Raw genomic sequence first — 26,153 nt, 5'->3', positions numbered from 1 at the left:
CAGCTGTGGTCCCTGAGAAACTCCTTGCAGATGTGGTTCACCTACACTGCTGAGAAAGTGTTTCTCCTTTGCAGGAAGAGTACATGCATGTGTATATGTGGCTACTGGGGCAAGGCCTGGACCCTACAGTAACTTGGGTGGTAATCATTTCAGCTAGAGCCTTCTGGCAACGTTTTGTGCCCTAATACTTAACAACAACAAAATGAGTTTAACTACCTTGGAAGGATCTGCTCGCCTAGTGAGAAGATCTAGTACATTCTGTGTCTTCATTCTACCCCGTCCTCACAAAAGCAGAAGGGAGATCAATACTATTGATAGATTATTGTAAAAATGAATAAATTCACTAAACTGGCAAATGTAAACAACCTGTTTTCTTAAAACCTCTTTGACAATAAAGAAAGAAAATAAGCAGGGAAAAGACGACACAGATGGATGTTATTCTGATGGTAACATGTTGTATTGAAAATGTTAGAAGGAAAGGAACACTAATCATGCAAAATTGTAGACAGCAAGGTCATGAGGAAAGTACTGAACTGTGAAGGTTTTCCATTTGTTGGCTAGCTCAAAACTCTCTGATTTCAGTCATGTATTGATAGAAGGTATTCTGTCTTGGACCAGCCAGACTTCTTATCTGTCATTTATGTGATTTTGCCAGTATACTGGCACTATGGAGAATATACGTACTGGAAATAATGTTTTGTAATTGGAACTGCATTCCTTTGTTTTCTACAGAGGAACAGCAAAATAATAACAACTGATTTATACAGAAAAGTGTTTAAGAAATCTATAGCTATGATAGAGTCAAAGCAATCTCTTTAGGACAGTTGTTATATTTTGAAGTTGAAAGTAAATAATTTTGTTGGATGATAAAGTAAGCTTAATTCAGGAGAGCCTGGAATGAGAGAACTGTTTAATTACTATAATTGCACATGGATTTTTCTGCTGAAATATATTGCTGAGATGTCGTCTGTGATTCTTCATTTCTTGAGCTAATTACAATGAAGTTTTTTAAAATGTCAAACTTTAAGTGTCTAACTACCATCTAAGATTATCGTAAAACTGGAGCTGTGAAGAGTACGTGTTTTCTTAGCTTTTCTTTTCAAAGCTGTTACTCTAGGAATACAGCACAAATGAACTTTGAGCCAGTTCTTCGGAACCTCACCAAATTAAAACTCTGAAAATGCTGTGAAGCCTGCAGCTTTGTCCTTGTCATAGAAGAAAGTAGCTTAACATCCTGGTTATCTGATAGTTTCCATTGTAGTCTTAGTACTTCATCATTGAGCAAAACAGACATATATTTTATCAAAAGGGGAACAACTGTCTCTGAGGTGGATTTGACTTCTTGTTGATTGACCTTTTTTCTTCTTCAGGTAAAATGGAACCTTTTTGTCATTTAAGTAACTTTTGTTTTATTTTCTAGCTGATAAATTTAGACGGAAACTGGAAGAACTGGAGAAAGAGAAGAATTCTTTAAAATTTCAGCTTCCTTCAAGGCATCCTTCAGTTAACAGCTTTTTGCATAGGTTTATTACCCAAGTTCAAGCAGCATTGCACTGGGCTGCTGAGCATCGGTAAGTTTATTGATTTCTTATTATGTAAAATGATGTTTATGTTTTCCTCAAAATGCAGAATACAATTTAAGAATAAATTTTGAACAATTTTAATAAGAGTTTTAAGGACCTTCTAATATATCAGTGTGGAGCTTGTTTATGGAAACCCCCTCTCGCCCCCCCTTTTTTTCTTTCTTCAGTTCTTTCAGAATTGCCCTAAAAAACATTGTGATGAACTGGTGAATTAAATGGAACTTTTCTCACTGATGTTGACTGGGAATGAGACTGAATCCTTGACACGGCAGCTTGAGCATACAACAGCAAGGCAGCTTGAGCAACAGTTCCCCATGGAGTTAATTCTAATGCTCCTTTTCAGGCAATGAAAGGATGGTTAAATATAAACTAAAAGCAGATTCTTTTTTTTATATGAATAGATCTTTTGGAGCTTCCTTTTACGCATTGTTTGTTGGGGGGCAGTAATGTGCTCAGTGCTGTACAAAGTAACAAAAATAAATTCTCAGCCTTTTCTTGAAGGGATTAAAATCTTCAAAGATTGGGGGAATGCAAGATGTGTTGGATGACCCAAGGGAGGTAGTTAGCTTAGGAAGCAAAACTTGTCCCTACTTCTAGGTTTGTCTTCAGCTGTGTCACTGGTTAACGTTGTTAGAAGTAAGAATTCTTCGCAGGTATTGGAAGCTATTCTCAAATACAATAGCACAAATGAAAGAAGGAAAAACCTTTTATTTTCTGGCACCTTGTACATGTCAAGGATGCAGTGTACATTTGGGTGTAATTTTTGACAGACATGAAAATTATATAAAATCAGTACAGACAATAGGATTTTATTGTGAAATTTGAGACTTTTAAGGGTATTTTAGCCTCTATTTGTAGTATTTAGTAATGACGCAGGTTTAAAACAAACTGAACTTCTTCAGAGCTATTTCCTCTACCTTCTGAGGCTCTAAGAGGCTGTTTTATTGTTCCTTAAAGATTACAACATTCTGTGTTTTGTCATTAACACACATTTGATCTATGCATTAATTTGTAATAAAGATTTTGGTTTTAGGGATGGTGTTGTCTTAGTGTTGTAGAAACTATGTCACTAAAGCATCCTTGAAATACAGTCTGCTTTATGTATATATAATGTATTTTCATATATAAAATATATGTCTCATATAATACATACATTTGTGAAAGGTTCCTGTCCTTTGGATGATTATATCTGTAACTCTTCTCTTTGCACAGATCTGAGAGCGGTGCCATTCTTCAGGGTCAGATGAATATCTTCTTCATTTTTCTGTCTTGTGCACACTCCTTTTTTGAGCTTGACTTTGACTGTTGTTGTTGTGACACCCATTCTCTTTCTTACTTGATTCTTGTAGCTTTTCACACTGCTTTGACTATGGTTTGACTCTCTTCTTGATGCAGCAAAAGGTTACACTTGGTCTTCAACGGATGTTTAAAATCTTTTTGTTCCAATAGTATTTTTAAGCAGTACAGGGTGGAAAACATGACCACTTCTTCAAAGGAAACTTGTAGGCTTCAGTTTTTATTTTCATTTTGAATCAGGAAAAAACCCAATATACCCAAGATTTCTTTTTTGACCTGGAAAGTTAAAAATATAATCAGACTAGCCACAGAAGACCAAATCATTGCAGTTTTACTGTAGTTAAACCTGTTGCATCTTTTTGCAAATTAAGAACTTTTTAAATGAAAAGTGTTTGAGTATTAATGCTATCTATTTTAGTGCCAGGATTTATTTTGCTTTCTCAGTACATTCTTAAGCCCACAGAGGGAGTAAAGCATGTCTGGCTTCTGATGGTCCCGCAGAAGAGATGGGAACCTCTTGTTCTACACACTTGTTAAACAGCTGTGCATGGAGATCATAATTGTGTGATTAATCATGCCTAAACCAGACTTGTGATGCATGTTTTGTACGTGGTATGGACGTGTTTGCTTTGCAAGATTACAGTGGGAAATCATGGTTCAAACACATGCTTTGTTTGAGACAGTGTTTTTTTAAAATAAGATATTGAATAGCATCGGTACCCTTTATGTGGAAATGCACTAACTTGTCTCTAGAGATGGACAGAAATGCAGTTGGCCTTGTAAGCTCACATGCCCTTATGCAGAAACGTGCAGGACAAAATCAGTTTGCATTGTTTGCAGGTGCATTTTGAGAGGCTGATTATAGACTTCACACTTAATGTAATGCACTGATTACCTTGGGGTCCAATCATGCAGAGATTTACAGCTGAGGGTTGTACCGACCACTGTGAGGAATCCCACTGACTGTGATTTGGACAGAACTCACTATGCAAGGGTGAAGTAAGATTTGGCATTGTGGAGCAAACACTCCAGATGATCTCTAAATGTAATCTCTTAAAGCTGACAGAAGCTGCAAACATGGCTTTGGCAAATTTCTAAACTTCTGTCTGAGAGTGATTTTTTTTTTTTTTTTTCTTTTCTTTCCTGTATTGCTAGAAATGACATGCCTTAGTTTTGTCTCTTTCAAGGCAGTGATGGATAAATTTCTGAAATATGAAGAATCTGGGGAAAGCCTGAAGCTGTACAAGTTTTCCTTTTTCCTTCTTCAGCGTGTTGCAAAAACAGTGTAAATGTTTGAAGTAATAGAGGAAGATATGCCAAGGAAAAATCTCTTGTTCTCTAACTGTATTCGTTTACAATGTAATCATGTAATCATTCTGGTGATGGAGTGTTATGACTCTTAAGGTAACATTGTACCATTCTGATCTGCCTAATCTTTGAGACATTGATACTCAGTGATAATTCTGATTTTTAACTTTTTTGTTGTTGTTGTTGTTGTTTTCCCTCCAAACGGTTAGACATGAAGAAACACAGCTTTGGCATGAAAACGAACATAAACTTTTGAGATCCGCTTTCCAGGAGAGAATGCAGGTTTCAGCCACGAAGCGAAACCAGCTTTTTCAAGAAAAGAAATGGTTGCAGGTAACAGGACTGCAAAGTTGCCTATGAAAAACAGTGCTGTGGGGGGAAAGCTTGTAAGCTGTCACACAGAATTAAATAAATTTATTCTAATAGTGACTTTGCTTCTGTGCAGCAATTATAGCCTTGGCTGTAGTCCAGTTGATAATCTAAGTGATGATTGGAGATGGCAGCCACAGGAGTTGTGTTAATCTCATTACAGAGGAGCAGAACTGGGAGGCTCAGTGGCTTGTGTTTGTGCTTTTAACTTCCCTCATTATCTTTTTAAGTGTGCTCTTTATGTTCTAATTTGCCATTTGAATATTTTGCTGCTCTTCAGAAGTTTTGATTCAAAGACAAAAGGTTTTCCTCCATTTCTGGTTAGAATTGACTAGAAATACATGATTTCCCAGCTTTTGTTCCTGAAAGATGATTGATGCATTTCATAAGGATGAAGGAATCATCATGGAGCAGTCAGCATTTGCCAACAATAACTGTACAGTGACACGTGATGTCACAATGTGGTAATTTGGCAAATGGAATGTTTCTAAGATGGCTTCTCTCCAACTTGAAATCTGTGAGCCTTTTAAGCAAAATTTAGCTCTTTCTTTTCACTGTCCTTCGAAAATCTCAGTTTACTGTCTAGTACAAGTCTTTGTTCCACCTCGCTTTCAGCCTGGATGATCACATTTAGCAATATGACACCTTGGAGAGCTAATAGGTCTGGTTTTCTTCTTTTGTGGTCTTGCCTTGAAATCTCATTATTTTTGATACTTTTCTTCCTTTGGTGGATCTGATAGTATAATCATCTCTGTGTTTGTGTACACAGAAATGTATCTATAAAACCCAGAAAGAAATACAGAAAAGCATCTTAAATGGCCATTGCAAAATCTTACTTAGGTGAAGAAATGTCTTTTATATCCTAGACATTGCCTTTGTATTGTTTAGATTTATTTCATCAACATTTAAGAGGAGACATAGTGTAGTTCGACATTCAGTGTTCAGAAAACTACTTTGATAACCTAGACATCCAGCCAGTCACCTCAGGATGTTCACGTGAAAACTTCTGTACTTAAGACTCCAAGCCAGTTAATGATCTTATATGTGCTCCAGGTGAATCTTTATTTCCATGTAGTTATACTAAAGACAAATTAAACACATCATTGTACAAACACGAAATTCATGAGCATTTGATCAAAATTGTCATGAATTCGAGCTTCTGGAGAAGCCTCACCTCTAATGTTTGGTGGTTTCCAGCATCTCTTAAGGATTGCTCCTGCCCAAAATCTCACGTGATCTGAAGTAATTGTTATGACTTCTTTTTTCCTCAGCCCTTCACTGACTTTTATTGTCCTTCTACTCTCTCTCCTGTTGGTTCCACGTTTGTCTTGAGGGATTTGAGAGCCTGTGACAGTATGTAAAATTTACCTTATTAATGTTTCTACTGCAATCTATGCTTCCAGGAGAACACTAGCCCATAAGTGAAGCTGGAGGTTTACAATCAGTACTTGATTTGCCATTGTGTTAGAAATCTCAGCTTAAACTCAAATCCACAGAATAAGACTCCAGCTTATGTTTAGTGAGCTGAATATCAAATGTTGCTCCACGCTAAGACTTTAAGTCCTTTTAATCTGTCCCTGGAGGCTGACCAAGAGTACATTAAAGGCTTCTTGGCATTTCTGGAGAAGAATGCGGGAGAATTCCAGTTTACTGACTAAAATTTCCATTCTCCCAAGAATACTTGTGAACTATTCCTGAGCAGAACAGATTTGTCTCTATGAAAGCAGATTGTGTGCTTCTGCTATCTATTTATGTTGCAAAAACATTTCAGTACTAAAAGTGTGTTTATAAAACCAAATTCTGTTCATCTCCCTTTCTGTTCCCATGTAGGTTCCTTTATTGCAGTGATTGCAATTACTACATTTTCACAGAATATGAAGGTCTTTGTATTAAGTAGGGCCTATTAAGATTTTGGCAGTGTTCCCAAACCAGTAATACAGAGACAGAATTGTCCTTTGTGCCTACTAAAAGCCTAATTTGAGATTGAAAGAAACAAAACCGATGTTTTTGGCCTGCTGACCTTTCTGTCCTTGGCAAATGCCTGTGGGTTGAAACACGGGCCACTCTGTTCTCTTGTCACTAAATCTAAAACCGAAAAAGGAGGAAAATATTTGACGAATGTAGTGCACAGTTCTAATACAAGTTGAAAATTTTCAGCCAGTCAACCTTTCAACATGCAAGGACCGTTTCTTTTTTCAAGTGATGCTCAGGGAGCTTGTTGTGGTGCAGCAAACCTGAAAATGTTTGTTAACAAAATGAGCATTAGTGAAGTAAACTTAAATTACAGTAAGAACATTAAAAAAATGTTAATGTTTCAAAGTGAAGCACTCAAAAAGCAAAGAAGTGGTGAAGTCACTTCTCTGTGCATAGTATGTATGTTTTATGAGAATCTTTAATTGTATGAGCATGCCTTTTTTTTTTTTTTTTTCCTGGATCTCTGTCTCCTACATTGCTGAAGATGGAAAATGCTTGTTCAGCTATTCAGAATACCATTTTAATCTTAATTACTCGTTATTCGGCCCCAGAACTCTTTTACCATATGCCACTCAAACCCTCTTTTGAATGTAGATTTATTAATTTACGAGTGGGCTCTTTTTACAGCATTAATCAACATGGCATCTGAGTGATTCAAAACCATTTAATTTTATCTCCATAACATCACTTTGGGTGAAGTGATATTCTTATTGCCGTTTAACAGATAGAGGGTGAAGCAGTGAATTACCCTAAAAAGCAATATGGTCATGCCTAATGGTCCAATGTCAGTTTTGTAATGCCTAGTTATTTACATGAAAAAGGTGTGTGTGTGGTTTTATTATTATTATTTTAAAATAAATTTTTATTTTTAGCTGGACTGAATGTGGTCAGAGCATGGAATTATATGCTATGATTTCTGTTGAGAGTCTATAGATAGTATGTGACAGACCTCTCCTGTTGGTTGTATGGAAAATGGTAAACATTCAATATGTGGCTCAAAATATGCTTTAAACGTTGACACTGTAAAAAATGTAGAATCAAATTCTCCAGTATGGCATTCAACTACTTTGATAGCAAGTAGTTCTCCTTTAGGTTTTTTTTTGTTTGTTTTGTTTTGTGTTCGTTTTCTTTCTTTTTTTCTTTTTTTAAACTCATTTTTCAAGTTCTGGGACAAATGAGCCAAGGGCAGTATATTAAATAGTTTTATTAACTCTGCAACCTAGACTCCTTCATGAGGTGCTTATTCCTTGGGTGCAAGGTATCTGTTGAGTTTTCAACTAAAAAGTAGAAAATGCTTTTGAAAGAAACATCAGTATTTGAATGCATAGGCTTTGAACCTCTGGCAAGATGACTGCAACTGAGGTTGAAGCTCTGGTTATTTTAAGTCAAGGGAAGGATTTTGTGCTTTTAATTAAAATTAGATATTAATAATCAAAAGGACTGGCCAGACAGTCAGTGATTCACCACTTGCATCCTGTGCCAGATGTTGGGTTGGAAACCTAGAGGAACCATTGCAGGGACATTAGCTGGTTGATCAATTCAGCTGCCAGTCTGTAACAAGAGTGTTTGCTGTCATTGTTGACTGTGGTGGTGTTTTTTTGGTGTGGTGGTTTTTTTTTTTTTTTTTTTCCTTGGGGCGGGGGGGGAGTTGAGGGCAAGGGGGAAGTTTTTGACTTGGGAAATACCCATGTGTTTTAAAGGTAAAAGGTGGCTGAGAGTTGGTGTTGGAAAAGGAACCTGAAATGTGGTGTTCAAATGGAGGTGGGGAGTTTCTGACTGTGGAAGCACTAGTTTCTAAATACAACAAACCTAAGAATTTTTGTGTGTCAGCAAAATAATGTCTTCTCATTTTACGTTGTGCTAAATTGGACAACCTTAATTCATGCCACTTCTGAAACTTGTACTGCATTTTTCTAGGGACGGGGCGTTTATCTAACAGGGTTCAGAGTAAACTCCATTTTCTGTTCTCTGCAGAAAGAAATTGAAGACCTCCGAGCGAGACTGGCCATATTAGAAGCAAAAGATCAACAGCTAAGAAGAGAAATTGAAGAACAAGACAGGCTTATTCAGTCACAAGAGTGTGAACTGACAGCTTTACTTGGCTGCATTTCTCTGAGAGAACTGCAGGAAATAAGCAAGGCTGTGGATGACACTTTAGCATCCTCTGACCAAATTCCATTCAGTCTGGATCTTCCAGGGACAATAAAGAGGTATCGAAATTTCAATATGTTGTCAGTGACGTAGAGTCTTGTATTTTCCCAGTGTACTGTTGAACTGACTGTCAATAGTTTTCTATGTAATTGTGCCAGCTAATTAGCTGGATTCAGACACTTTAAAATTTTCTAAGAACAGATGAAGTTCTAATATTAATATACTTACTCAGGAAGGAAGACTTTGAAGTTATTTGAAGGTCTTGCACTTTATAGTTCTAATGGTAAAAAGCCACCTAGAGAAACAACACGTATCTATCAGCTGTTCATACCTATCATCAGTTTCAATTATTTCTTGTTAACTGGTGGAATTTTTTCCCCATCTTAGTAAAACAGTAATTACAACATTTTTCTCACAACCTGAAAGTGTGTACCAGGCACCATCCAAATAAATATTGGAAATGCTTCTTGCTTCAGTGAACTTCCGGTTGTAATAAAGTCCAATGTGATGAGTCAGTGGACTTGAGGTAGCAGAGGAAGGGATACAGTGTGGAGACTTTTGGGACACCTACAGTTAAATGCACAGCATATGGTTCCTTTAAATGAAAAAGTAGCTACTTTTGGTAACCTTTTGGAAATAACTGCATTTTTATTTACAAAAGCAGTAGAAGTGCTTCAGGGCCTGAGCTGTACTGACAGTCAATGGGACGTTCATGATGGAATGTTGAAAGTGCTACTGCTGCTGTGTCACCAGAACAAAATAAAATTCCTCTTTGTCCTAACTTGCATTTCTTCCAGATAAGCAATGACTATGTTGCTTACATTTTTTTCTCTTTCATGTTTATTGGATTTAGTCTGGTTATATTAACATTCATGAGAAACTGGTGCTCATGTGTGCTAATGTACACACATTTTTCAAAGTCAGCAGAACCTTTCATAGAGGACATTTTCCTCTCTTTTGAGGTTTGTTTAAAATTTTAAATAAGGTTATAGAAATTAAGTTTAGTTTGTTTTAATAGTATCTTACACCTGTGTTTCTGTGATTGAGGAATAAAAGGTCTCAAGCAGTCTGTCTGAGAACTTGTGCTTTGATTTGAGTTTTCTCTTAGTTTTGGATTTGCTTACTAACGAATATTCAGATTTTTTTTTTTCTCTCTCACATTGCTGATGCAACATTTGAGTTGCACTTTTCTGGAATTTTTTTAAAGGTGAGTTAAATTAGTATTGACTCTGGAGGAGCTTGCTCCCATTTCTTCACTCATCAGCACCATGAATAACACAATCAATTGAGGGAATACAGGCATTTATTATTTGAACTGGGTTCAGAACTTTCATGAAGATTTAGAATTAATTTCTTTCTGTTCATTTTTAAAAGATGCATTGAATGGAACTTTCCTGTTTTAGTTTTGTTTGTTGATCGACTTTATGTCACCAGGGCCCATGATCCAGTGCTTACGCTTTCTTCACTGTAGCTGCAGTTCCCCTGTTGCAAGTGGGGACAAATAAATGCTGTTTTGGGCTGCACAAGTAAGCACACTTAAGCAGCCATCTGTGACAGTCTTCGGGAACAGTTTATATCTCCTGTGTCAGTTTATAGTTGTGTGCTCTTATCAAATCCCAAAACCTTTTCTGACCAGAATTAATGGCAATGGTGTAGAAGCCCACCTACGGCATGGTCATGTGGTGGCTAGAGTTCTTGGTTCAGGATGTGCAATCTCTACGTTTAGGTCATCTGAAGCCTGTCTGGATCTGAACCTACAGTCTCAGAGTGAGCTCTTACCTGCCAAGGATTTCAATGTCCTGGCGAGGGAGTATGCTCCATCACAGTTCTTAAGCCGGGCCTAAATGTATACAGGAATGCAAAAGCAGAAATCTGTGAAAAGGCCAGAAGACTACAGGCAAGAGGAGATCAGATGCAGGAAGAATGAAAGTGGAGAGGATTAATAGTTATAGCACTCAGCTGACATGAGAGGGAGACCTGGTGGTCACAGTTGTTGAGAGAGTTGGCAATTGTCCATTGATGAAGTGCTAGATTTTTTTAATGTAATTTTATTTTTTTTTCCTTCTCTTCCTAACTTAAAAGCAAAGTGAGCTGGTAGGAACATCTCACAGGCTGGCTGATGCAGCCTTTCAAAACAGCAAGGTACCACTGCCTATTCAGCAACTTCTCCCTGCAGGAGATGATGTCTCTTTCTGAATTAAAAACACCTTGTAGGTGTTCTCTCTACATGATGTGGCTTCTTGGTCTGGCAAATCCCATTCAGAATCTGCCCAAGTTTGTATATGCTGTGCGTGCTGCTCTATTGAAAAAATGCACAAGCTGCCTTGGGAGCACAGACTGAAATCTCCAGTCCAGCTGTGTGACTCAACCACTTGACTTTATCATCTGCCCTCTTTCTTGCCTTTAGTTCTCAAATCTCTTCCCCTCAAACCACTTGCTGCTTTGGGTGGCTGAAAGCATCCCCAGAACTATGCTTGTGTGACGGTCAGCAGGCACATTTTCAGCATGGGTTCCATGCCACTTCTTGCTTTGAGGGCAGGCTATATATCCAGAAGGGCTGAGGGGAATAATATCCTTCTACAATGGTTGTGGTTAATTAACAATGCAAATTAAGGTTGCTGTTAAACTGAACAGAGTGGTGGGTGTCTTCCTTTTCAAGCTGTGCAGTCCATCATACCTTACGTACAGTGATCTTACATCTGCATCCAGTCATGTTCTGTTCTATCTTTCTGTAAGATGACAAAGCAGAAAGCAGATAGTAAGACATCTGGTGTGTATATACTTCCTATTGTCCCACCACAATTATAGAATAATTTAGGAGGTAATCTTGTCAAAACCCTGCTCAAAGCAGAGCCACAATTTCCAAGTGAGATCAGGTTGCTCAGGGCATTATCTGTCTGAGTTTTGCATATCTCCAAAGATGGAGATTTTGAGTCTTGCTAGGCATCCTGCATGTCACCACTCTTGCTGTGAAATGCTTTGTCTCTTATCTAGTCAGAATTTCCCTTGTTGCAACTTGCATTGGCTTATCCTAAATCAGTACTTCTTGTGAAAGGCAATTGTACAATGAGGTAACAGCTCAAAATACTTGATGAAGCCAGTTCAGCATATTAGTTTTAAATTCCAAGGTCTAGGGATATTTATTGTGAAAGAGATTTTTCTGGAAACGTACACTTTATGAGTTATTGCAGAGAAAAAAAAAATAAGTCTTCTAAAGGGTGTCTGTTTGAGAAATGAAGTTATTACTCATGCATATACACTAAAGATCGGTGCTTATGTAGAAAGTCGTTCATTATTGGTGGGCTGTAAATGACAAGCTTCTGGGTATTGGATTGCAAAATACTGCGTATTGGATTGCAAGATACTGTGTATTTATTCTAACTGTATTGTGCAAGTTAGTAAAGTACTGCTATAATGTGCTTTTGCATAATTATTTATTTGGGTACATGAATTGCATTCAGCACTGGAACAACATGGCTGATGCGAAGCATATCCTAAGACAATCTGTGCTATAATGAATCATATTGAGTGGCTTGCAGCTCGCGATAAAATACAAATTATTTTGCTTTTCTTGGTCTAAATGCTATTAAATAACAACTTATTAAAGCAAACTTCAGGGAACATGAGAGGACATCTTAAATGAAGAATAATTGCCTAGATAGAAGTATGCAGAAGCAAGAGAGCAAGTCAGTGTAACACTGGGCTGAGCATTGTTTCTAAGCTTATTTTTCTTGTCAAACATTGTTATTTTCAGGAAGATTAATAACCCTGTGTTTTATTTATCTTTGGTATGTGGTGGTCTTTTTGAAAACAAAAAACTTTTGTCAGTAATTATAGTATGTTTTAAATTTGAAGAACTGAGAAATGTTGCCCTGGACCCTTTCTTTAGGGCTGTTGGAAACTGAGGTTAAAACCTGGCCTATTCATGTGCAAACAGATAGGCTAGCTTGTGTTTTGATATTGTATTCTCATGGAGGTTGAGATCACAGAATGTGGTCATTTTGCTTATCCGGACGGGCCTACTCATTCTTGGTAAACTGAAGGATGTTATCATTATTATAAAATGAGGAAAATGCAATGGAAAAGCTCAGTTTGCTTGCATTGAGGTTGCATGGAGATGTGTTTAAAAGGTGAGAGCAGCTGGTGTTGTGTGCCTCACGACATGTCTGTGTTTTAACTAAACGTGGCATATTGAAATCAGAGTAAAATAGGTCTCAGTGTTTCAGTGTGAAATACTTTCTCCGGAGACTGCAAAAGATAACAAAATATATAATTGCCTTATCCCCTACTGAAGAGGACACCATTTCAGGGATATGTTTTTAACTAGCGTAGCTTGATTCTTCTGATTATAAAATAAGACTGTGTTAATTATTCGACTTATTCTTTTCAGTACCTGTTGTTTCCTTTTATGTTTATTTTCATTTCACAATGAAAACTGCGGAAGTCTGTTATACTTCTGTTCATATTCAGTTTCGCTTAGCATTTTCTCTTTTGGTTTTATCTCTATCTACGTATGCATGTGACTGTACAGCATATCATCCTTAAAATAAATTGCACAGTTCTGTCTGTACTATTGTCTGAGAACTGAATGCTGGTTGAAAGAGATTGAATACTCCACCTCTTCTTCCACTCTTCCCATGGAACAATTTTTAATCAGTAAGAATTTGTTCCACAGTGGGTGTGGGGGTTCTTCTGAAGATAGGGAAATTCTCTATTCTTTTATATTAGTTATTATAGTGCTGTCATGGCCAGTGGTGCAAGGAACTGAACTTGAAGCTTTATGCAACCAGTTGACTCTGCTTTAGTGATGCCTGGAGCTCATGTAACAAGGATTAATTGAAAGTGAAATACAAATGCTCATGGGGTTGAAAACCTTATTAGTTGGAATATACTGAAAGCATTCAGCAACTTCAGTTGAGGCCAAAGCATTTTAAAGCAAATAGAGGTGTTACTTTTTTTAGAGAAGTTGGTTTATTTAGGAAAAATTGGAAAAAAATACTAATATATAGTTTCACATATAAACTTAGGAAAAGTGCCATTCAGAATGGGCTGTCATGTACTGTCATTAGGAGAGACTGATTTGTACATCTTCAGTTGTCCTTCAAATTATATGTCCACATGAAATTTCTAGTCAAATTAGCAGTTAGCAAACCATGTGAAATTACTGAAGAAGTGCAAATGCAGCCTTATTTATTCACATCAGCCTTTCAACAAAAATCTTAGCTTTAAAGAATTGTATTTAGAAGCAGCAAAACAAATTGCACCCTATTCTTTCAAGAAGATATCTGTTGTTTGCTACATACCATGCCGTCTATCCAGGAAAGACCTTTTAAAATACATCGTTTGAGGTTTTCTTTGGCTATTTCCATGAAAATGCGTACTTATCAAAAATATCCTCTAGAAATAAAAGGATAGCACAAAGAGCAGATGGGTGAAATGGCTTTATAGCATCAATAAATTTCTACTACAGTGCCCAGGCTGCTGATGTTCCTGATTTTTGCTGGGCCTGTGTGTGAGAGAGCAGAGAACTGAACTGTACTTTTAATGCCAGATCAGATACTCTGGGAGTCTTTACCTTCTGAGTTTACTTCTTGGGTATTTGGGTTGTTGGGAGATTTTCTGCTGTCTGCACTTTTTCCTGATTTCACAACCTTAGTAGTACTTAATTGTGAAATAAATACCTTACGCTTTTTCTATGGATAAACAATGTTTAATCCAATTCCTTAATTGTATTCCTTAAACACGTGTTCATTAGAGCATAAGCAAAACAGCGCTGGGTGCGCGGGGGATTCGCTCCGCTCAACACGCACACCTTTTAACAATAAGAAGTGTGCTTAAATACAGTAAGGTATTACATATTCACAATAACCCCAGGAATGCCTGTACATATTCATAACCTTTCCCTGCTTCTTATTAAAATGAGTCTTAGATAACCATTTCCATAGTCTCCTCCCTGACCCTCCCCTGTGGCGTCTGCGCAGTGTCACTTGGTGATTTTGAGGAGGGGTCTTTGAGGGTCTTTGGATGAAGGCTTCTTCAGCTTCATCACAGTGAATTTTTTACCTTTGGCTCATTATGATGAATTGGCTGGAACCCAAGCTGCCAAGTCAACTGAAACCAGACTGGCGCCCCCTTTTTGCTGTAAATCTTGGCTATCTTGTCTCCTCAAGGTTGCAGCTGGTGCTGTAAAACTTCTTATCTCGGCATTCGACGAAGTCCTGCTTTTTTCTTAGCACAATTGGTTACATACAGCTCTAAACTAGATATTAATTATGTGACTTAAAGTGTTAGCTTGTTAGTAGGCCCTTATTATGCAGTTGCTTAACCCTTAAAACGTTAGTTCGCTCTATCAATATAATTTCATAAACAAGTTTCCTAACTTTTTACATAGAACTTAAACACCTTTTTTCCTTTTTCCAGAGTCAGAGTCTGTGCCTCATTTGGTTGTATCTGTAAACATTAAACATCTTAGCACGAATCACAACTGCATTTTTCACAATTACAAGTAGAAGCTGATGTTGGTAGGTAGGTTAGAGGCAAAATAATTTAAACTTTTAAAAAGATCTTCCTGAATATTTTAACGAGAGGCTCCTATGCTGTGTTATGAGTTGGACCAGCATTTGCCTTACTGCCTTGACTTAGAGCTCTTTCATGCTGCTCTGATTTTTTTTTTTTCTTTAAAAAGCTTAACACAGATTTTTAAAACCGTGTTAGGAAACATGTCTCCGTGCTACAAGAGATGAACCAAAATACAATTATGGGGTTAAAATACAGCCAATACTACTGCTGCTACTAGAGCTAGGTATACAGAAGATGATACGGTGCCTTATTTTTTTTCAGTTGTAGTTCTTTTGTTTAGTGATCCATTGATCCATTTTATTCTGCATGGTATAGCTTCACCAACCTTGCAGCAGTGGGCTTGCAGCAGAGGAGCAGAGCCAGAGAGTTTGTTCCTCAGCACCTGGGGAGGGCTCTGCCCTGCAAATTCCCCAGCCCTCCTGCCCTCAGAGTGACTGGCTGCACAGCCAGCTTCCTCCGCCACACGGGGCTTCTTGAGGGAAACTTCAGATTTTGTGTCAAATGTCATAACCCAACCTGAGCTTTGCTAATAAAATTGTCTCATTTTTCAGCTAATCCCATGGCCAGGTTTGTGTTTTGAGGAGGTCATTGTCTCAGCTTTGTCAAAGAAGTTGGCTGCAAGCTTTTGTGAGAGGCTAAGGCAAGTCAGGTGAAAGGAGAGGTCTGTCTCTTCCTTTGTGATCTGACCGATTAGGAGGCTCAGCTTTCTTTTTGTAGATAGATAGGTGTCTTCCTCTCTGTTTTGTCTACCTAGGATTAATTTTGTTCCTTTGTTCTCTCTAGGATTGAAGGGTAGACTCCTTGGGCAAGTGGTTTTGTTTATCTGGGTTTTCTTTGTTTTTCACTTGTTGGAGCAACTCTAGAGGAAACTGTCTACTGAAATCCTGTCATGCTGTACAATGTGTTTTAGCACATGAACTGAATTTACTTCTTGCAAAGGTGCAAAGGTTATTGGGGAAGAACTGCCAGAGTTTCAAAGTGTGTCAGAGCACTTTTTGATTGAGTTGCCTGTGTCTGAGCTGAGTCCTTTATTCTGTGACTTGGCAGTTCATAGTGTCTCTGATCCTATTGGGGCTGGTGGGAACCCCCTGTTGAAGGGGGGAAGAAGAGCTTCTGCGAAATCTGGCTCTGCACCTCGGGCACTGGCTTTTCTTGGGAAGAACAGGAGAGGGTGGAAACACAGCAGGGAAAGGAGAGAGCAAGTCTTACAATGTGGAGGACAGAGCCACTGCTAGTAACCTGAAATACTTTTGAGCAATCTTGGAGGCAGTTTTTTGTCTTTTCAAGGAGCATTATAGAAGGAAAAAGTCACAGCACAAAGATGAGAACTATCTGCCTGAGTGCTCGCGTGTGCATGGTAATGAGGAATCTGGTTTTCCCAGCTGAGCATCTGGTTCCTACTGCCTGCCTAAACAGCACCCAGTGGGATGTAGCAGCCTATGAAATCTAGGCCATATTTGTCCTGATTCCTCTGGGTATGCACACAATGAGATTTATTTCTGTTTAGGGGAAAAATGACCAGCTGTCCCAATCATTGTGTGATACTGAATTCATTTGTATATAATAAAGAGAAACAACTATCAACGATATCCAGGGGCAGACCCTTTTGGTCAGTGTAGTACAATGGCTGTTAGGAGAATAATTGCAGATGCTGTGAGCAAGCTTTAGTTTTTGGGCACTCCAGACAGATGTAGCAGAAGAATGGGGATCTCTTAACACATCAGAAAATCTGGGCACAGCGTTTGGATGCGACAAACTGCTACTGCAGAGAGCTGTTTGATTGTGCCTTTGTTTTCAGTCTGATGCTCCTGTTTCAGGTAGCATCTGGAGCAATAATTGCCACAACCACTCTACAGCAGCAGCTGATGCAAGAGCAGTAGGAAATACAGCATAATGCAAATGGTTGGTTGAAACAGGCAGCCAGTTCATTTGTCTGAATGGTATGTTATAGGAGCAGAAGATTTCTCAATACCTGACAATGAAAATTCAACTTGAATTCATTATTAAAGATGCTAGCAGCATCTTCAAGTTTCTGTTGGAGTGATTTTTATCTGAAAAAAAAACCCAGCCCTTACTACACAGACTGAGGTGCTGCTTCAGTCCTCCTATCGCGAGCATTAAAAAAAAAAAAAAAAAAAAAATCTTATTAATCATTCTTACAAAAAATTGTGAAATGTCATCTAATGCCCTGATTTTTCTGCAAACCACTCATAACTGGGGCTCGTGTCTGGCAGCACTGCAGGCAATAAGGGTCGTCTCAGGTAGGAGTTCTTGCGTATGTAAGAGCTTCTTGGCAGGATGATGAGCTATTGTAGTCCACATAGTCCGGGTATAACTCTTTGAGAGTCAACAAAGACAAGTGCAGTCACCTAGCAATCCGTGAGTCAATGGGAGACCTTTTTGGTAAGCTGAGGTCATACAAAGACGTTGGGAAAAAGTATACTTGTAGTTCTGCCTCTTGATAAATGCTGAGTGGTGGGGGAGCACATGTATTGAAGCCATCCTTGACATAAAGCAACAATGAAGAAATAGTGCTCTGCAAATGATAGCTAGAAGAAAAGCAAATTGCTGGAGCAAAATAATCTCTCTGGTGTTTCAGAACCAGGTACATAATTTTGGGTTCTTATTCATATTGCTTGGAGAACTCAGTAGATCGAAATGTGCAGAAGGTCCAATGCTCCTGTACCTTAAAGTACATCTCTTGATAATTTTTGTCTCAGATTAGATTAATTTTTGAGGTTGGAAACTTTCCAAGGTGACACTGCATTCTACTTCTAATTCAGGTGACTAGTCCTTGCAACTACTACAAATTTCATTTTCAGGGTGAATTAAACAAAACCTTTCTCTCTTTCTGTTAGTGTCAAAGTCCACGCCTCAGGAACAATGACAGGTTTAGACAGAGAAATTGGATTTTCACCACGTGAGTTCAACAGAAATTTTGTGTTTTTATCATTTTTTAACCAGCTCTGTTGTCTTACAGAAGTTTTCTGTGGGCTGCATTATCTAAGGAAAAATTAGGATTTGTCTGGAAAACCTTGACTTATGTTTAGAGGATGATTTTGCTTCCCAACATGGAGATATGCAACTGTGAAAATACTGTTGTTGAAAATCCCATGCATCCTTGCACAAAGATGAAAAGGAATTTATGTGCTTGACTGAAAAATTCCTTTCCTGTTATGGTAATACCCAGATATGTCGCTCGACCAGGCTTATGAATAGATCACATTGAATGAAAACCTTGTTATCCAATGTCTCATTTTATTAGGTAGAATCGAACTTTTTGGTGGAGACTTTAAAAAGAAGACAAAAAGTACTGTGTCACCTCAGTGCACTAAGTGCAACCTAGCTCTGAACATTCTTAACTGAGTAGAAGTGTAGGACCAATACCACCACCCTTGTAGGTTTTTTCCTGGTAAAAGAACTGCACATGGTATCTCTAAATAATGAACCTCTTGATTTGACTCAAGAAAACTTTAGGTCCAAGTATGTTTTCTTATTTTTTATTTTAGCCTTAGTTGTAAGTGTCTGGCTTAAGGCTGCACCTTGTTAAGTATAGTTTTGTTCGAAAGCTTTTCTTTCCTGACTTGTCTTCAAAGCTCTCTGAGATATGCACATCAAAGGAACTGTAAAAGTACAAGAAAGCCATTGATTGTTTGATTTGAGTTTGTATTTTGGATTTCTTCCTTAAAGGCCCAGTGAAGTTCCTAGACTTAAGATTTCTGGTGGACTTTTGTTGGATTTTTGCCTTGATGTTGACTGTAGCAGATGTTTACAGCAAATGCTCCCTGAGTTGCACTTCTGATTTCTTTTGCAAAGGACTGGACAAAGGCTCTTTTGGAAGGTCAGCTTCTGTTTACTGTTAAAAGCAAGATTACAAGTGTAGGGCTTGATTTAAGTATTTTCATCTTCTAAGAGAGTACAGCTTCTTGTAACTTCAAAATCAGGGAAGGAATCATGTTAGGAGCCTTCAAGTTATAGAAGTCATGCTCTGTGCAAACTGTGACCATTAGAATGAGCTTATCCATTGCAGGCAGTCTCGTTACTCTGGGCCAAATTCAGACATACTGCAAACTGTTTAAATTTGCTGATAGCCAAGAAAATACTCTTTAATCATTTTATCTAGGAGGGAATACAAATCCATATGAACTGACAGTTCAACCCGTCGTGCTTTGGCATATGTGTACAATCTGAGCATAGGCTTCTTGGCCATTGTTCTTGAATTAAAAATTCAAATGTGGATAATTTTAATTGATCTGACCTGTGCTTAGTTTTAAAGAAATGAAGGTGTTTTTTGTTTAAGTACTATATTTTGGTGTGGACAGGCAGTGAAATAACAGGATCTAGAATAATCTTTTAGGTGACAACAACGTAAGGAAGAATATTTGCTGTTAAAGGTCATCCTTTTGTCTTTTGGTCTCTTCAGGAAGAGATTAGAGATGGCTGCTCAGTTTCTGTATGAAAATAAGAATTTCCAGTACAGAATTTATTTATTTATTTTACACTTGTAGCACACATGTATGTTCTATTTTGCAGTTATGGAAATTACATTCTGATTACTTTTTTTTTTGTCACTGTATATATATTTTGTCATTAATACAGGAACTGTTTCTATTTAAGCAGTATGTGTATTTATATAACTTGAATGTAGAGAACAGCATGGCTTGCCTTTTGCCCATTTTCATTCTTTGAATTTTTTCTTAGGAAGCAAAACATAAATACACAATAGCCTGGTATGCAAAGGGAAGTATACTAGCAAAATGGAAGGAAAGCCATTCAGAAACATGCTTTCCTGTAGTAGAAAGCCATTCTTCCCAGTATTGTGCTAGTCAGCCTTCCTCTGAACAAAGCCACTTCCATAGCATCTGTAATTCCTGCATGTAGATCATAACTTCTCAGAATATTCTTTAAAAGCCTTTTTAAACATTATCTATTATGTCATGACACTTTATGTCCTCTGTGGTCATTGGGAAGCCTGTGACAGAGTGAGGAATGTGTGAACCAGACCATTCAATTCCCAGTCTTCCTTCTGTCCTCTGTTGCACTGAATTGGCTTTCTTTATTTTGCCAGCACATCATTCCTGATTATGAGCATCATTGTTTCAGCAGGATCCAACTGTGTTATTACAATTCAGCATACTCAGTACCTATTTATGCTCACAAAAATGAGATACCTAAAAGGCACTGGCTTGCTTGAAGTATTTGGATCTTAAATTTTTTCCCATAGTCTATTATTACATGCCGAGTCAGCCTCAGCTCCCGAACATGCAGAATTCCCACGTCCTCCTGCAGTTCTCCAGCTGAAGTCCATGTTTTGCCAAAGTATTACTTCATTCATCATCCAGAAATGGTAATTCCTCAGCTCCTACTTTCCTGTTCTAGCACATATACGAGTCTACATTCCTTTTCTTCTCTCCTCATTATGAATCCTACTATGTGTAAATCCATTGCAAGCCATTTAAATGATAGGCCTACATGGCTATCTGTGTGATTGAAGAAATTACACATGATGTATAGATTGCTGTCAGTTCTGCAAGTGTTAAAACCCTTTATTTTCCTACATTTGGTCGGTTAAATCGGCGTTAATTGAATTCCTGTCTTATTCTAGTCCTTCCTTCAGCTGGGTCAAGAACTTTGCTTTCTCTGTGATGGGAGTTAGATTATATTGAATTCCAGGAATAACTTCTAAATGGTCCCCGTAATAGATTGCAGAGACTGTGAAGGCAACCAGTCAAATTCTTGATTAGCTCTTCTGCCAGAGAAGAATAACAATGAGTCAAAACTATGGACATCTTCCTAAGCAAGAATTTAGTGTTATTCCAAGGAGCTCCTTTTAAAGCCATATTTCCTGGTAGTAATAAGTAAAGCAACTTTTAAGCAGACAGAGTAACCCTCTTAAAATGAAATATTATGCTCCAGGGTGGTGGTAAAAAAAATACTGTTTCTGGTTCAAGTCACATGTTAAGATCATTGCTGTTAAAGCCCTTTGTTGGTAGAATGAATCTGTATTGACTGCTTGGTTTCTCTTGTGAGTCATTAGCTTGTCAGTTAATTGGAAAGCTGGTGAGGTGCTTCTCTGTGATGGTGGTTTATGGTAGAAGAAAATGACCCAGGATTAAATGTAGTTAAAAGCTCTTCTCTTGGTGAATGTGGCTGGCTTCTACACAGTTTTGATTCCTGCATGTGAATTGTATCATGGGATAATCTCTAAAAGAGATAAGGGATTTCTATAGTATCGCTCTGAAGGCTAACAAGAATCCAAAACGGGATACTACTGTGAAATTCATACCGTAAATAATACAAATACACTTGTAAGAGTCTGCATGAGTGCTGTAACTGTAACAAAAGGGTTCTTTAGATTCAAGTCTGTGGTTAATGTGACTATCTTTAGCTTGAGGCAAAATGATGATTTACTAATTATATCCTTTTTGATATGTGACAGATTAATACATAATTCTGTTAAAACTATAGTTCTGTTGTCACTGGAATGTCAGTGTGCAATTCCTTATTTTTCAGTGACTCAATAGATGCTCATAGAAAGGAAAACTGGGCACAAAAATGGTATTTTTCTTGCTCAGCACCTGGATCTGAAAGCCCACGTATGCTTGTGCATCCTTCTTAGCAATATGGACTCTACAACTGGGTCTTTGTAGTGCTGTTTTGATCTAAAAAATTAAAAATGTATATCTCTGTTAGCTATGTGAATTCTCCAGAGGAGTCAAACATCTATGAACCTGGGGGGTGGGATTTCTGTGAGGAAAATAAACAGATAAGAGGAAAGGCACATGGAAGAGATTTATTAAATAGAGGTGCCATCTTTATACTGTTGTTCTTCTGGCTATAACTGCACTTTACATTTTATTATGGCCCGGGTCTTTAGAGTTGAATTTTATAAGGCAGTTACAGAACAATTGGGTCAGTCACTCATTATTCATTCAATTGCACACTGCAGCCTTGCTGCTCCCTGGTGACATCTGTACACAAATCCCAGCTCCTTTTTACATAACCTGACCAGCTCAAATGCCAATTGCGGGAGATGCTGAAAGTCACTGAGAGCTCCAGCTCCTGAGAAAAGAAATGGCTAAATAGTTCATTCCCTCTGGCATGCCCAGAGGCAGGCAGGGAGCTGATAATGGCATCATTACACATGTAATGTTTTGTGTTTTGCCCATATATTATTGTAGAAAAGGGAGAAATTGGAGACTGCTATGTGGAAAATGTTGTTAAACCACTTTTATGTAGCTAGCCAGCTGTATTTCTGTTTGTTGCCTTACGCAGGCATTGACTTACGCTATCATGAGCTATTTCTGAGGGGTCTGCCTCATCTGGAGCTGGAGGGACGCCCTTGTGTTCTGGTGGTAATGAGGTGGCTGGCCTTGCTGGGCTGTGAACTGCAAAGGTGTGTGCACCATGAAGCAGGGGGTTAGGGAAAGCAATGCAAATAGCTGTCTCATTAATGTGATTAAGTGATATAGCTGAATTCTGCCTCTGAGGCTGTCTCGTGCCTCTGTGCAGCCAGGCGAGGTGCCCCAACCAGCCTTGCTCTAGGTGGTCAGTAGCTGAGTGCGAGTTCAACACTGCTTTGAGGTTCAGACTTACATATGTGCTGACTCTTGAAACAGGACTTAGTAAGTTTCCATGCTTGGAAAATAGGGAGGAGCGAGTTCTCAAAAAAAAAAAAAATGGATGCACAGAGACAGGGAGCAGGGACTGTGCACATGTCAAAACGGGCACTCAGTTGTAACATGCCTCCTGAATAACAGTGACTTGTGTTTCTGCCAGCTGTAAAATGAACACAATGCTGCCATATCTTGCGAGAATTATCATTGAAATAAATCCAATGATGTTTCTGAAATGTTTGGACACTTCAGTGCTGAACACTAAAGAAAAGCTCAGAAATAAATTGGTAGTTCTTTATTTGGGAAGAACATCAGTGGTAGGTCTTGAAGTACAATTTTTACAATGCAGCTAAAAGGAAGCATTGAAATGCTGCTGGTTGGGGGTGCTGACTGTCACGTACGCTGAATTGAAGCGATTTTCTTTTCTTGTGGAAAAGAAAATAGCTTGTGATAGAGTAGATGAACACTGTATAAAAGTGTATGCCTGCAAAGTAAGAGGGAGGGAAGTATTAAAGTTGCAAAAATAAACTCAATATTCCTAATGATTTTACTTGGATTTTTGGACTTTATGTTAAAAATTAACTTGTGAATTTATTTATAAGCACCAAAGGCACAGGTTTACATTAGGTTTGCTAATATCAAAGTAGTAAACCTACCTGTTTTTATATATGGAAGAAAACCTTGGATTTGTTTGTATAAGCATTGACGATGCTTCATTTTCAGCGCACTGTTGAATCAATTTGGTACAAATATTTTGCAGGTTTCTATTAAACTAAACAGAGTAGTGATATTTCATATAAAATTATTGTGAGAGCAAGTGATAGCTGTTTGAACTTTTCCTGGCAGGGTTGGAAGCTGGGTTATAAGAGCATAGTTAACTGCAACTGTTTGTGTCAGAAATGCCTCTGTGTCAGGTGTTTGGACGGTAGCACAGGAAGGCACTGGTCCTGGATGCTGCTGAGAACTTGTAAGATATTATAGTTACACAAATGATCATAATTGTGTTTCAGATGGTAAGTAAAATGTGTATAAACTCATTAGTTAAGAACTGTAAAGCTAGTGTACAAACCATTTTGCAAACATGGAGGATTAAGTGGGTAGAAGTTGGGTGGAAGAAATATTGGTTAGTCACAAGCAACAGTGAAACCAAATATACAGATTTTATATTGGTATTGGCTCTTTTGTGTTACTATGAGTCATCTTAAAGCCTGTATGCTTCCATGTGAAAATGTGTCTTGTGTAGCAGACCATGATGAGCAAAGCAGAGAAGGTCAACTTTGTTTTATTTTAATCCCTTCTAGCCTTCAGGAAAAAGAACAATCGTTCAGCACTTCCATTAAAGAGACTACTGCCAAAGTAAGTACAGAATTATTATTCAGGATATTTAGAGAAGCAGATGATAGCTTGCATCTGAATAGATTGTCTATGTTTTAGAAAATTGGTTTTGTGGTGTTTCTTCTGAACAGATTTTGCGTGTAAATATTTTTAAGCATACACTCTGAAAAAACCTACTCCAACTTATATTTGGACAGGCCACATAAATTTTGCTTAAGGAAGCAGATTGAGTAATCTGTTGTTTCTCGGCTTGTGTTTACTAGTGGTCGTTCTTCTCACCGGTTTCCGTTTAGGAACAGACTCCTTAGCCTCATATAATGAAATCGAATTCTGGTCAAGGCTGAATGTTTTCACTCTCAATACAGAGCCTCTTACTTTCCTAGCTGACTGGCTTCGTTGTTGTGAAGGAAGAGAATAAATGAAGTACCTCTTTTCTCCACCCTTTCACTAATAATGAACTAGCAATCTAATTCTCATTTCACTTCAAAATATGAAGAAAATTGATGTGGCATATTTGGCATACGTTTTATTTCTAACCAGAGATGTTAATACTTTTCCTTTTAATTTTCTTATTTCTCATGGCCTCCTTCCAAGAAAGAAACTACCAAATTTTCTTTTTTTATTTCAGAATTACTCAGTGAGCCACAAAGCATTTTTGCTTCAGGAGTGGTCTAGAAAAAGGCCTGTTTATTGTAGCTAATTCATATAAGTCTACGTGGAACAGGGCATGGTAGACATTTCTGGGTTTTGATCAGTAATGAATTTATACTCTGAAATTAGTTCATTTTTCATGTTCTTTTTCTAACAGCACTCACCAAAATTAGTGAAAATTTTATCCTTTGTCGTCTTCTAAGTCATGTGGATCAACACTTTTAGCATGCACTGTTAAAAATACCATTTAAAGACTGTGTCTCAATACCTCTCCGTTCTTCTCTCTTCTGCTTTATTTTGAGCTCATTCTCCTCTATTCCTTGCTTATGCACCATCTTTGAAAAATTACGGTAGACTATTATAGTATGATGTTCCTTCCTGTATATTTAAATTACTACCAAAAAAGCATCAAGGAAAATATTGTAACTGACCTACTACTCATCTACTAAAACGAATGAGACATCTGGTACCTCAGAGTGCTGTGTTGTTTCAAGCTATCTGCAAGCTAAAACATAAGTTACAGATTTTACCCTCTGCTCTGAAAATGTGTGCCTCTTGGAGTTTTATTTTATAACCATAGTATCTAGACATTTTTTCAGTAAGAGCTGAAACACTGGGTAACAATTGAGAAGTCTGCAAGTTAGAATTCCACAGCCAATTTTTTTCTTTAAATATTCAATAGATAAAATATTATTTTAATTTTATTCCATTCCTATGTTATGGCTTTTATTTATTGGAGAAGATAAATATGAAGCATGTAATAATACTCCTCCAAATAATTTATTATTTTACTTATTCAGATCATCTCATCCTATAATTTTCTTCTCAAACTGAATAGAGCTGGTCTTTTAAAGCTCTTTGTTTTGTGGGGAAGACGCTAGTTTGTCAAAGGTATTTTCTTTACCCATGTGCCACTAGTATTTATATGGCCTTTTCTGCCTCATCTGTGTTGTTTTCATCTGAGGCTGCAAAAGCTGAGATTTACCTGTTAATGAAGGGAACAATCTCCCTTAGCCACCTTCTTCCTTCAGAAATTAAGAAGTGCTTTTACTAATGGCAGGATTGCACTGTATGGGAGATCCAGGTGTGCTGCCCTTTTCTTCAGGCGCCGTAAAGAGAATTTCTGGGTTTTCCAAGTTACTGTTGTAAAGAGATGTGAAGGCTACTTAGAACTCTTTTTTCTTGAGGTGGTTGGAGGAAGAGTGAATTTCAGTGCGTTAGTTGGTGTCCTTGTCCCTGTTTCTGCTCCCTTAGATCAACTTTATATGCTGGAGAGATGGAAGACGATGAC

The 26,153-nt window shown here is 37.8% G+C and overlaps 1 protein-coding gene across 10 annotated transcripts in view; it reads left to right on the top strand.

Annotated features, from left to right (window-relative positions):
- Nucleotides 1-26,153, top strand: part of DISC1 (DISC1 scaffold protein) — a 203,721-nt gene that overhangs the window by 60,205 nt on the left and 117,363 nt on the right. For all 10 annotated transcript variants that reach the window (XM_071806308.1, XM_071806310.1, XM_071806305.1 and 7 more), the window contains 4 exons: nucleotides 1,421-1,571; nucleotides 4,397-4,520; nucleotides 8,505-8,740; nucleotides 24,178-24,232. In XM_071806308.1, coding sequence (XP_071662409.1) covers nucleotides 1,421-1,571; nucleotides 4,397-4,520; nucleotides 8,505-8,740; nucleotides 24,178-24,232 — 566 coding nt within the window. The remainder of the gene's footprint in view (nucleotides 1-1,420; nucleotides 1,572-4,396; nucleotides 4,521-8,504; nucleotides 8,741-24,177; nucleotides 24,233-26,153) is intronic.

The sequence above is a fragment of the Patagioenas fasciata genome, chromosome 3 (assembly GCF_037038585.1).
Source record: "Patagioenas fasciata isolate bPatFas1 chromosome 3, bPatFas1.hap1, whole genome shotgun sequence".
Lineage (NCBI taxonomy): Eukaryota > Metazoa > Chordata > Aves > Columbiformes > Columbidae > Patagioenas > Patagioenas fasciata.
Note: the sequence above shows the minus strand (reverse complement) of the source record. Positions and strands in the feature narration are given on the sequence as shown.